The sequence below is a fragment of the Aspergillus niger genome (assembly GCF_000002855.4).
Source record: "Aspergillus niger supercontig An17".
Taxonomy (NCBI): domain Eukaryota; kingdom Fungi; phylum Ascomycota; class Eurotiomycetes; order Eurotiales; family Aspergillaceae; genus Aspergillus; species Aspergillus niger.
In genome coordinates, this window is record NT_166532.1 from 497,361 (window position 1) to 509,490 (window position 12,130).

Genomic DNA, 12,130 nt, shown 5'->3' on the forward strand with positions numbered 1-12,130 from the left:
CTGTCCGTGTTCAGTGGCCGCTCTCGCAGTAACACCACCAACTCCACCACCTCTTCCCGCCGTTCCCCCGCGTCTTCCATGACCTCCGTGGATGCAGCATCGCTGCCTTCCCAGGATGACCGGACAACCTCGGCGGCTGGCGTCCGCCATGAACGGCCCGAGAGCGTGACCAAGTCGCTCCTTTCGCGGGGAAGCCGTATCCTCCGTCGTCAGGGAAGTAAGTTCCACATTGTCTCCACGCTGGACGAGGAGGATGAAATGGAGCGTGAAAAGCCTCGCTTCGAAGTCTCGGAGATCTTCAGCCGGAACAAATCACGCCATAGTGATGCGCGTAAGTCTTCCCTGTCATATGCGGATTGCGCTGTGACTATCGGCCCTGTAACCAATGCTCATACAATGGACTTGCCACAGATGACCAGCTAAAGAATCTCATCTCGGATCCTTTTGACTTCCATCATCTGACTCATACGAGCCCGTCCCAGTTCCAGTCGCTGGAGAAAGCTCGAGAGACTGACTTAGTCACTGAGTTCTCGGCCATCCGTGCCTCTCAGAGGCCTGTCACCAACCTGAAAGGAATCCGTGCTGAAGATCTGCACTTCCGTGACTTCTCCACGGAGGACCTTACCCAGTGCGGGACGGCTATTGGCTGTGACGACGTTGTGCCCCCTCCGCCAACAAGTCCACCAGCATCTCCAGGCGGCTCCTCGTCTGTGAGTCCCAAGCAGCGCGACGTCAGAGTACGAAGAGAATCGCGCGTCGTTGAGAACTTCTCGCGGCCTGTCCCAAGGTTTCCTAAAGTCGGGTCAACTACTCCGCCGCCGAGAGCCTCGTCCCCGAGACTGGCATCCTCCCCTGAATTACCTGAGCCAGCTCCTCGCGCCATTGACGAAATCCTGGGCCTGTCGACCCAACCAACATATCCCGAGCATGTATACTCGCATACCGAGGATGTAGAGCAGGGTGCTGCTTGGCCGCAAATCCCTCTGGAAGACATGTTCCAGCCTCCTTCGGGTCATGCGTTTGCGACCAACATCAACAACGAAGTGATGAATGCCCGCACCTCGTCAATGTCCTTACCGACTCTGTCGTCAGACTTGGAAGACGTGCCTGAAGAGGAGGAGCCGTCCCCTTGGCACGAAGGACCCGGACTCCAAACCGACGAGGTCTCCCCTCGCGCGCCTGTTATGTCAAGATCTCCACCTTTCTCCGAGGCGCAATCTCCTTCCACCACCTCCATGGCTGGCCCTAGGTCCGACTTGTCCATTTATGTCGCCGAAGACTTGTCAAGAAAGTTTGCCGAGGCACTGGGTTCCCCCACCCTTCCACAGGATCGTATTGCTACGGCCGCACCACTGCAAGAGTCCATGGCTCGAGAGCCAGTTCGAAGGCGATCCTCAGTCAACCTGAGAGCCATCCAAGAAACCATATATGAGTCTTGGGACGCAGACATTGACTACTGCTATGAACATGCTGCCGAGTCGAATTGCAACTTTGACTGGACTCGCAGTTCACTTGACGAGCCTCGGCAAGACGATGCGGAACATGGAGTCACTGGCACGGATGAGAATAAGGCGTTGTTTGAGCCAATGGGGCTGAGCGGGTCGGTTTTGCCCGCTGCGGACTTGGATCATGTACCCAGCGCACATGTAGTGGTCACCTCCACCACCCTAGATGATAACACTGGCATTGCTGTGACGCAGCGCGACAGTGATTATTTTCAGCCTGTCAGGTTTGCCCCCAGCTTGGGGAAACAGATCAACCCCGACTCGCTGTATGATGAGTATTTGACGGCGGACACGGAGTCAGACCGACACTTCGCCTTCTACTCGCAGCCGGGTGTGATCCAGCCTATGGACCAATCCGTGTCTCCCCGGAGCAGCTTTTCCCCCATTAGCAAGTGTAACTCCCAGGAAAGTTTGATCTTGTCTCGCGCCGCGTCGGTGGTCCGCAAACATCGTTCCTCCGTCTCGACCGCCAGCGTTCCTGATCTGGTGCACAGTCTGGCAAGCAGCCGTGAGTTCCACCCATCTGAGCAGAGGCTCTCAGGTGAACTTTCCGGAATGGGGCGCCCCGAGTCTTCCCATCATCGGCAGACCAAGAGCCTGGCCCGCGAAGTTGAATCCCAGCTTTTCCGAGCCGATGGCGACGCAAGCCCCGAACCATCAGGCTATGCGTCCACCGTGGGTCCTTCCATCCACGATAGAGCCAAGTCCACCACTGAAGTGGAGGCAGGCCCATTGATCGCTAGGGCCATCAAGAATGATGCTGCCTCTAGGGCCGCCCCTCGGCGTAAGGGCCGAGCATCCTATTCCCTCTTCCCTACTCCTGCAGCCAATTGAGCTGCAATCAACCCGACGACAACTTGCATCCATCCCAGACCCCTTGTTCTCAGCATTCTGCGACATTCCGTTCCTCATCCTTTCACTTATAGAACTTCTTCAACGACTTGATGATTCATATTTATTTTCTCATTTTGGTGGCTTGCGTTTCGATTTCCCTGCGACGAATGTTTTTCATCGAACAGTCATTTGGTCCCACTCTTGGGGGCTATGCGCTTATGTTTTCTTTGTTGTTTCCTCAGATTTTCTTCACTTGCATTTCCTGGTGCATTTCTCAGCGACTGTTTTCCTCGGGAAGAAAAAATCTTGGGTGTTTTTCTGGCAATGGAGGATTTGGAAAGGACAGTGAACGGGGTTTCAGTCGGAGAAGCATTCGTTCGGATTTATATTTTCATTTTGTTGGTCTGGTTTTTGTTTGGGTAGCTGCTGCAGCTGCAGTGGCTCTTGTGTTGTTCAACATCCATTGCCGATTTAGGTCTGTGTCAGTATATAGATAGAGCAGGAAGGGATAACTGGGTCTGTCTGGGAAGAGTTGTCTGATACGAGGTTTACACGCGGGAAAACCGTGAAGAGGAAAAAGTGATGATTATAACATCTGATATTACTGTCCCTATAGCATGAATGGCGCTATTCCGCGGTTCAGTCTTCAAGTACTTGGAATTGCAGTAGCAGGTGTTGAATTGAATAAGCCCACGTGCAGACCGGGGCCACCTGATTGCCATGTGACGCCAATCCCTCACCGCCAATCAGGGCGGTCAGGGTGTTCTGCCAGTAAAGCGCTCCTTCCTCTGCTGATGTCGGAGATCGCTCTTTCTATGTCCGTCATCAACGCTGACGAGCATGTCGTCTTCTTTCTTCTCCTTTCCTTCTTCATCATTTAGGAGTTCTCTTCTTCATTAGATTTCTGCTCGGGTCCTTGTTTTACTCACGATTACCAGCCATGTCCGCCGACTCTCAGGCTCTGACCAAGCGTCAAAGCGACACCAGCCTTATGCCCCCGCCGCCGCCACCCAAGCGTATCAAGCGGCCGGCCACTGTGTTGGACGAAGACGTCTACACCAATGCTCTGTCGGAGATCATTGCACGTGATTATTTTCCCGGTCTTCTAGAAGCCCAGGTGAAGCAGGAATACCTGGATGCGCTTGATTCGAGAGACAAACAATGGATTGCAAGCTCCAAGAAGAAATTGACCGATCTCTTGAAGACTCCAGGGAGAGCTCGATCGCATTCCGGATCAGCCAGTATGACACCGCGAGCCACCAATTCGGGACGTCCTGAAGATACCCCGATGGGCTGGGGAGGAGATACACCGATGTCAGTCATGTCAACAACATCTTCATCTACTACACCTAACGTTGACCATGTTACGACCCCGGATGTGTCCCGCCTTGGATTGCTAGAGTTCCAGGCCAAATATACGAGCGAAGATAATGAGTCATTCAACAAACTGCTCGATAAACAGAATGAAAAGCACCGCGAGAGATATAAATGGTTGTGGAGTGGGAATAAGATCCCAACTGCGAGACAGATCGCGCACCGGCGACAAGAAGCTAAACGGATCGAGGCCCAGGGCGGTAATCCAGATCAGCTCAAGCAGATAGCTATAAAGACTGACCTGGACGCCCGGCCCGCGAATCCAGACACTTGGAAAACTCAACCTGAGAACTCGCTCATGTTTGCGCCTTCCTCCATCGAGGATTCATATGAAACTATACAGCAAAAAGCTGAAGCATCGTCGCGGGCAGGCCCCAAGCGGGTAGTGTTTCAGAACACACGGTTACCAGATGAGAGCATCCAGCAAACGTCATCGGACGCAAATGCACCCCCGCCCTCACCTTCGATTTCGGCCATCAAAGACGCTATTGCCGGACACCCTCGTCCCACCGAATCTGAAGCAGTATATACAGGGGGTGAGACGCCACGAGTTAATGGGTACGCCTTTGTGGATGAGGATGAGCCTGAATATCCCCTCACTTCATCAAATGACAATGACAATTCTGCGATATCTCCGGATGATATTCGCCTGCTTGGCGGCAGTGATGCCACGCCGAATCCTTTCGAGATCAAAGAAAACCGGAGACGGGAAGATATTCACCACCGCATGGTAGATCGCGTAGCGAGGTCTAAGCGAGCAGAGAAATCCCTTCGTGAGACAAAGACCCCCGTAACGCCACGGTTTGCCAGCAGCCCACGATTGGACTTTGGTTTGCGCACGCCAGGTGCAGCTACGCCAGGAGGGAGGACGAACAAAGCGTTGACTCCCGCAGCACAGAAGTTACTCCATCAGGTGGGAAGTACTCCTCGTCTAGCGGCATCATCCTCGAGCTCATCTCTGAGGAATATGTGGACACCGACCCCGAAAAGGGGCAAATAATGTGGTGTCTGCTCTCACACGGACTTCTCTTCCTCTTTTCAAGCATATTGGGTTAGCGTTTGTGTTTCAACTTGTCATTATTAGATACCAGTGGTTTATAGAGGCGTCATGGATAGGGGATTCTATGCGACTATGAGATAAAGGTTGTTAAGGGTTCAACGTTTCCATTACGACAGTTGCCATCTACATTCGGCAACTGTCACATAACAATGTATATACTAATTCGGAAGTGTGAGGTTTCTAACTAGCTAGCTGCCAGTTGGTCTAGTATTGAAACAGATTTAGGCAAGTGTGAAGACTTTTTGGTTGTAGAAAAGACTGGCTCACCTGCCAACTATAGGCCACTGTAATTTTCACAGCTTACATCCCTAGACTACTTCTCTTTTAAGGGTTATCTTACTGAATATAACAGACGAGCTCTAGGCTGTATCATACAAGCCATCCTTACGCAGAGGGGGTATCTATTTCGCGTCATCGTATTAGCTATGCACATGCCATGCCTCACTGGCCCAGCATTATGACTCAACCCATCTATGCCCGCTCTAACATACCGCAGGTGATCTATGTATTCCACTCTATACAGAGCCGGTGTACTTCGACTAGTGAAGGAGGGAGGGGAGAAGATAAAGAAAAGACGAATATTTTAGAGGATAGTTGCACCCACCCTAACTAACCCCGTCCAATAACTCCAACTACCCAAGAATCCAGAACGAAGTCCAAACACCTATCACCATATACAGGGAGATCCATATGCTCTCATGCAAACTGGAAACAGCATTAAGGTAATACGCTGCTCCTAGATAACTGCACGTGATGTCACCATTAGGGTCGCGCATGCCGTACGAGACATTCGCCCGCGGGCCTTCTGGACAGCTGAAGCCTAAAATAGAAGGGCAATTTCGGACAAGGCTGTGGCAGACGCCCTGGCAGGGGAGAACTTCCTTGTACGGACCGGGGCGGATCAAGCTGTCGATTAAGGGGTTGCGAGAGTTGTTCGTAGCGGGACTTTTCAGGAGGGAGGAGTTGGTGATTGAGGTGCCGTTGAGGAAGGGCTGGCCTGCATTACGGATTTGAAGGAAGGTGGCGTTGCTGGAGAAGTCTGCGCATCGGGGGATTGTCACGGCGCAGAGCCACTGCTTGTATGCGTCGGCGCAGGTGTCGCAGGATACGGCGAGAGAGAACATGCTCTCGCTGGAGGTGTTGCATTGAACTTGTTGGAGGGAGTAGCTGAAGTTCTGATAGAAAGATGCTGCATTGTCGTCGTAGATCTTGCGCAGCTCTGTCATGTTGATGGAGGGGTTGGATGGCACTGCGTAGGCGACTTCGGAGCAGAATGGCAGGTCGTATACAACGGCACAGTTGTCATCTGTTTATTATTTTGTTAGAGTCCGATAAGACCGTGGTCTTGGGGGTCATTGTCCCTCACCTGTTTTGGTTGTGAAATTCATGCGTGGCCATACTTTTCCTCCACCTCCTACGATTCCATTGCCCCATTCGGTGGAATTACCCTCACGAGCCATGATTCCGTAGTAGGTAGATGACTTATTAAGACCGGTGACATAGAGCTGCTCAGTTGGCCTGTCTACTGCACCCCGGGTAGTTATGCTTGTCGCAACCTCGCTTTTCCCGATCTGCGCCAGCGAATCGAGAGCGCAGAATGACCGTTCCAAGCCCGATATGGACGTACTGTTGATATTGTTGGCGAACATTGTGTATGGAGGTGTCATGTCCATCCAGGAACTGTAGTTCTGCGACGTAAGATCGGAGTTGGTGAGATTCCTAGTTGTCAGAAGCGCTGCCCCAGTGTCCGAATCAACTAAGAACATGAACTGATCACTCTCGTCGACACTATGAAAATAAGCATCGGTCGAGGCCGCAATCTGGTAGGTGAAAGAACCAGAGTATTCAGTGCTATTTGGAGCCGTCACTCCGACATAGACATCGCCATTTGCCGTAAGGGTCATGCCCACATAGCCCTCCTCCGCTGATTTTATTGTTTGGTCGGACTCGGACTTGTCAGGCCCGGGCTTCTCTATCAATTCAGATGCGTAGACTGTCAGCTGCGGTACGGCTGCTGTGCTGGTGGAATCCGTGTTGTTGTGGCTGGGCTTGGAGCATGCCGTGAGGGACAGATAAACGGTGGTCGAACGCTTGGAAAGATCACGACTCTTCTTGTTCTCAGAGGTGCTGTTGGTCTCGTCGCCATTCACGGGGAAATACCACCATTCCGTCTCGCCCATCTTTAGAGTGCCATTCTGATACTGGTTGTTTCCGAGGGATGTCACTCCAGTGGGAGCCCGGCGAACCAAGTCGAGTCCGCGCGCATCCCCCTCCTCGTCTACCACATCTTCAAACTCCAAACCGTTGTATTCTGCGAGTGGAAAACTGAATTCCGGACTAGCTTCGCCGAAGAGGAAGTGGCCATGACTTCTGGAGGCCAGCGATGGGGTATCTGGGTCATTCTCATCAGCAGTCGCAGCCACTCTACCAACGCAGATGGCCAAGGCAATTGCGCATCCGAGTACCGCGCGGACAGTCGCACGCCGGCGGCACTGTAGGCGTGGCGGTATAAGCCGAACGAACATTCAGAATGGTTGAAGGAGGGTGGATTGCGAAAGGAAGGTCATCCGTCAATCGATATCCATGAGCTGTTTGGTGCCGGAACGTAACAACTTCCTCTCACGGCGGAGGCCAGCCGAACTGTGAGGGGAAAAGCAGGTACCAACGGGGATGAAGATGCGATCGGGGGCTACCCCATGAACTCAAACAGCATTCGCCCCGTGTGGCGTGAGTCCGTTCAACCTGGAGTTGAAAATCCCAGTCGCTTGGCTGCTGAAAATAGGGGAGATGGGCCTGAGGTCATGCTGGCTGGAGAAGAAAGAGTCTGGACTCTCATAAGGCGTGGATTTGCCGGTTGCCTGGAGGCTCCGAATCGCAGCTTATCTTGGCGCCGCCACTCACTTCCTCCGAGAACCTCAGCATACTAGCAATTACGTGCATCCATTTCTACCTCCTTACTTGAATTCTACGGTATGCTTCGTGGCTTAAGGGGAAAAAATGTCCTTCATGCATATCATTCACTACTACAAAACAAGATGACGATTCATGTCTATCGGCTATTTACGTGCATGATCATATTGACAACACCCCCAACGGCTCACCCTGCTAAGCTTATACAAGCTTGTAGCAGCGAGCCACCACTCCACTGAGAATGACAATAGCTGCGATGACCCCAAGAATCCCAAAGAACCAGCCGAGTCCTGCCGCATCTTGCCCAGGGACGCGAACGTTCATTCCGAAGAGACCGCAGATCAGGTTCATGGGGACCAGCATGGTGGCAATGAGCGTCACCTTGCTCAGAACTTTGTTGACGTGATTGCCCAGCATCAAATTAGTCACGTTCAGCTGCGCAAGATAGTTGGTATGCGAGCGGCTAAGCATCTTCTCAAAGTGCGCCAGGTTGGACATCATGGTTACGACGTGATCCTGAATGTCACCCAGGTAGAGACCGATATCGCCACGCGGCGTCACCGAGTACTGCTCGTTGCAGCGCTTGGAGAAGCCCCGGATGACATCCGCCTTGCCTCCTAGCAGACGCATCAGACTCATGACTTTCTTGCGCAGGCCACCGATGCGCGGCAAGAATGACTCGAAGTCATCCATACGCGCAATGAACACGAGATCCTCAATGGCCTCGGACTCGACCTCAATTTCCCGAATGACGGGCCCAAAACTATCAACGATATCGTCGCTATATGGGAATTAGCAAGACTGGTCCAAGCGAAACACTCATCATCTCAAAGTGCTTGTACAAACTTACATCATGGCATAACAGATCCAGTCACTACTCAGCGATACATAGTCACGGAGCTTTCCAATTCTCCTCCGGACGTTAGCGGCGTGAGGGTTGTCGGTGAAAGAGAACGAAAGCACCCCATCACGGAAAACGACCATATAGAAATTGACTGGCTCCATGAAACGCTCGTCCGCCTTGTCCACCTGGTAGAATGTCCGGAAACAGACAAAGTAATACTGCTTGAAGAGCTCGACTTTCTCGCGCGCTTCCTGAGTCAAGATATCCTCTGTTGTCAAAGGATGGATAGAGAAAGCTCTGGACAGAGCGCCCACCTCATCCTCAGTGGGGTTCAAGACATCAAGCCACCAGACACCTCCGTCCGGGCCCAATTGGAAAAGGTCTCGGAAAGTGTCTCCCGGCAAAACCAGGTCACCCAGCTCGGCAGCATGCACGGTACTCTGTGCCTCCGACGAAAAGAATCCGAAGCGAGTAGGCTCATTCGCGTTTTTTAGGGTTGCTAACAGTTCTTTTTCGTTGACAACTTCAGAAAAATCCTTCTTGTCATCCTTCTCCAAAGTGGACTCCAAAATGTCTTCTGACGAACGCTCAATGCTTGACGAACGCTTCTCCACGTCCTTCTCGGACTTCTGAGCACCTGGACGAGAGTCATAAAACACCCGCGGCTTCTGGCTTTGCGAGCTGACGCTGTGCTTGCGCCGGTTTGCGGAAGGTTTCGCCTTTTGGTTGAGAGCAACGAACTCCTCCAGTTCCTCGTAGTCGATCACTGGAATCCTGCCAGGCTGTTCAAACGTCGGCAGACAGCCATCATCGGTTGGCTCCAAAGTTAAATCTCCAGGCTGCGGCCTAACCACACTCGCGTTGCTGAAGGTCGGGCGGCGAGGATGTGTGCCACCAGATACCGTGCGCTGGAGAATGGCTTCCAAATCTGGAGCAGCATGGCTTTCCAAAGTATTCGCACGCTCCCGGCGACGCGGGTCTGCGAATGCTTCAACCGAGTTGGGCGGAGACGTCGACCGAGCGGACACAGACGACTCGCGCGACAAGTTCGCAATATCCTGATGCGTGCGACTATAGGTACGGCCGTGGCGGATGTTCCCCGTGGGATCAACTGAAAAGCGACGTCCCATAGCATTGAAATCCTTGTCTGATCGATCATCATCCACTACCGCGGTTTCGAAATCACGCGATAGAGAGCCAGCTTCCCGAAGCGCATCCTCGATGTTAAGCAAGTCTGGGCGCTGGGGCGTCTCGGGGTTGAAAGCCTGCGGGACGGTATTTTGCCGACTCAGCGGGACATCGGGGGTGGCTTCCAGGCGTGGCGCATCTAATTGAAATCGATGATCATCCAATTCGGGGACCGGGGTTCTGAACCTGGTCAGGCACATGTATTTCTCGGACTTCGGTGACTCGGACATTGTGGCTATGTCGGTGTTCTTTTTTTATTCTTCCTCGCGTGGGTATTTATAAGGGAGTTGACGAAACGAATTTGCTGGCGGGGAGCCAATATTGTTGACTTATGGTTTTTTGAAGTGATTATATGCGCGGCGGCGTTCGAGGGCGCGACGTCGGAAGTTGTAGACTGGATGAGAAAGGTCCCAGGGCGATTGCTCCTCCATCCATTAGCCAGACCCCTCGCAAGGGCCTGGCATTACCGATGCGCGTCCGTGTGCCAGCTTTGAGACTGCTTGAATAAGCTCTATTAGGGGGGTCTGGTGTCGCCCCCGCAGAAGACCCTGAACTTGGGGCCCAGAAGAGGGTGGAGAAGGGAAGACTGGTTGCAGCGAAGGCCCGCCAACTTGACTGAGTGAAGCGTAAGGAGCGCCGTCGCTCCGAAAGGTGCGGGAGGAAAGTGCGATGACAGAGAGAACCCCTTAACAGAGTTCTCGCGGTTCAGCGCAAGATTCGACCGGCAGGATTGACGCCCAAGCTGGGTTTAACGAGATCGAGAAGGGCTGCTGGACAGCGGACAATAGGACGGACCAATCGGGCTGCAGGAGATCGAAGACAAGATTCGGTTTGACTTGAATGAAGTGTTGGATTGAGAAGTGCACTTAATGTGTTTCAACGTGAGTGGTGACGATCGTCGGCACACTCAAAAGGGAGAGGGTGGGAGGCGACTGGTAGAAAAAAGAGTCGCAAAAGTGAAATGGGGGACCCTATTTTTTTTAGAGAGTATGATGTAGTACGCACCACACTCGGAAAAAAAGACCCCGTGGTCAAAGACGATGCGTCTAACCACGAGGACGGGAAAAGGGCAACGGCGAATCAAAGACAGCCGAAACACTTGGAGAAGCACGATGCAAGATGTAAGATATAAATGAAATTAAGAGCAATGGATTTCAAAAGATGTCACCAAGGAGGTGATGTGAGGGAGATGTCTCAAGGGGACAGAGGAGAACCGAGAATCAAGGCAGACGAGTGGAGGAGCAATTCTAGTATTATATAAAATACGAGGGGCGGGCAGAAATTTCCGCATCAAGGGTGAAAAACGGGCTGAGGAGTCTGAAATTTTTAGTTGAAGACGCCGCGTCGGCAAAGGCCCCGAGGCCGGTTTAGTCCCGTCGTCGTCCAATCACGCCGGTGGCTTTTAGTAGTCTTGAAATCTGGATGCTTCCGAGTCCATGGCCATCATCAGCTGTTCTGCAGCAATCCAGTAAGCAGTCACTCCTACGGGAATGGTCAATTTATGATTATTCAAAACATTGCTTGACCTCTTTGAAGAAACAGGAATCTCCTAGAATGATCCTGCTTTGTGGATCTTGCTTGTGTGGGATCGTATCTATCCATTCATTCAAGCTGCAAGCCTGAAATTTAATTACAATACTGGGCACCTGTCAAAAACTTTCCCGTGAAAGAATTATTTATATCTCTTTTGGCTGGCAAACCTGCACGTTCCAGATCCAATGGTTGCCGTGGACAGGACAGATCCGTGTGATCTACCCACCTCGTCCAATACTAGTATGTCTCATTTGCTAGTATCCTAACCAAAAATCAAACCACTTACTTCACTCTATCACCCAAGGTTCTCAAACGGAATTGCGCGAATAAGACCTCTCTAGGCAGCAATCTAAACAACCCATCCATCTCGTCTAATTGCTTCCGTGGTAACTGTCATAGGACGCTAAGTACTTCAAGTAAGTATGTCTTGCTTCCTCCTACAAAGTCTCCATCTCCATCTCCTAAGTGGCGTAATGACTGGTAATATTACCTTGCCACATGGAGCCTGACTTAGGGGGAGAAGGTCCTCCTCTGCTGCCCAATGAAGGCCAAGTTGATCGTAGCTGAGTCGCACTGCAATTCCAGCCCTGTGTATCCTATTCCACACACGAGTGGACGAAACAGGGCAGAAAGGATCAAAGTAGATCTGGCTCATTCTCGAAACACATCATCCTTCCGAATCCCCACAGGGGCATGCATGAAAACTTTTATGATATGATATGTATGTCATTGTCACACCCTTTCCACCAAATCATAATTAGCCTGTTCGGCTATCGTAGGACAATCAGTAAGGGGAGACCTCCATCTTTTTACTAAGGCTGGTCGGAAAAGTGTATTGTACTTGAAGGAGAGAGGAGGGCGGGGGGGAAGCGTTTGCGGCTG

At 52.0% G+C, this 12,130-nt stretch overlaps 4 protein-coding genes across 4 annotated transcripts; 2 read left to right on the forward strand and 2 right to left on the reverse strand.

Annotated features, from left to right (window-relative positions):
* On the forward strand, positions 1 to 2,339 carry An17g02060 (uncharacterized protein; the record flags this gene model as incomplete). Its single annotated transcript, XM_001398396.1, has 2 exons — positions 1 to 331; positions 412 to 2,339. Coding segments are annotated over 2 exons (2,259 nt in total), but the record flags the coding sequence as incomplete, so codon positions are not given.
* A 940-nt stretch (positions 2,340 to 3,279) lies between these two features.
* An17g02070 (uncharacterized protein) lies at positions 3,280 to 4,713 on the forward strand (the record flags this gene model as incomplete). Its single annotated transcript, XM_001398397.3, has 1 exon — positions 3,280 to 4,713. One exon carries the CDS (start codon positions 3,280 to 3,282, stop codon positions 4,711 to 4,713), a length of 1,434 nt encoding a protein of 477 aa, XP_001398434.1.
* Positions 4,714 to 5,405: 692 nt separating this feature from the next.
* Positions 5,406 to 7,298, reverse strand: An17g02075 (uncharacterized protein; the record flags this gene model as incomplete). Its single annotated transcript, XM_001398398.3, has 2 exons — positions 5,406 to 6,079; positions 6,140 to 7,298. The coding sequence occupies 2 exons, from the start codon at positions 7,296 to 7,298 to the stop codon at positions 5,406 to 5,408; spliced, it is 1,833 nt and encodes a 610-aa protein (XP_001398435.1).
* Positions 7,299 to 7,884: 586 nt separating this feature from the next.
* An17g02080 (uncharacterized protein) lies at positions 7,885 to 9,945 on the reverse strand (the record flags this gene model as incomplete). The annotated part of the gene is made up of 2 exons (XM_001398399.3): positions 7,885 to 8,464; positions 8,534 to 9,945. 2 exons carry the CDS (start codon positions 9,943 to 9,945, stop codon positions 7,885 to 7,887), a joined length of 1,992 nt encoding a protein of 663 aa, XP_001398436.1.
* Positions 9,946 to 12,130: the final 2,185 nt, after the last annotated feature.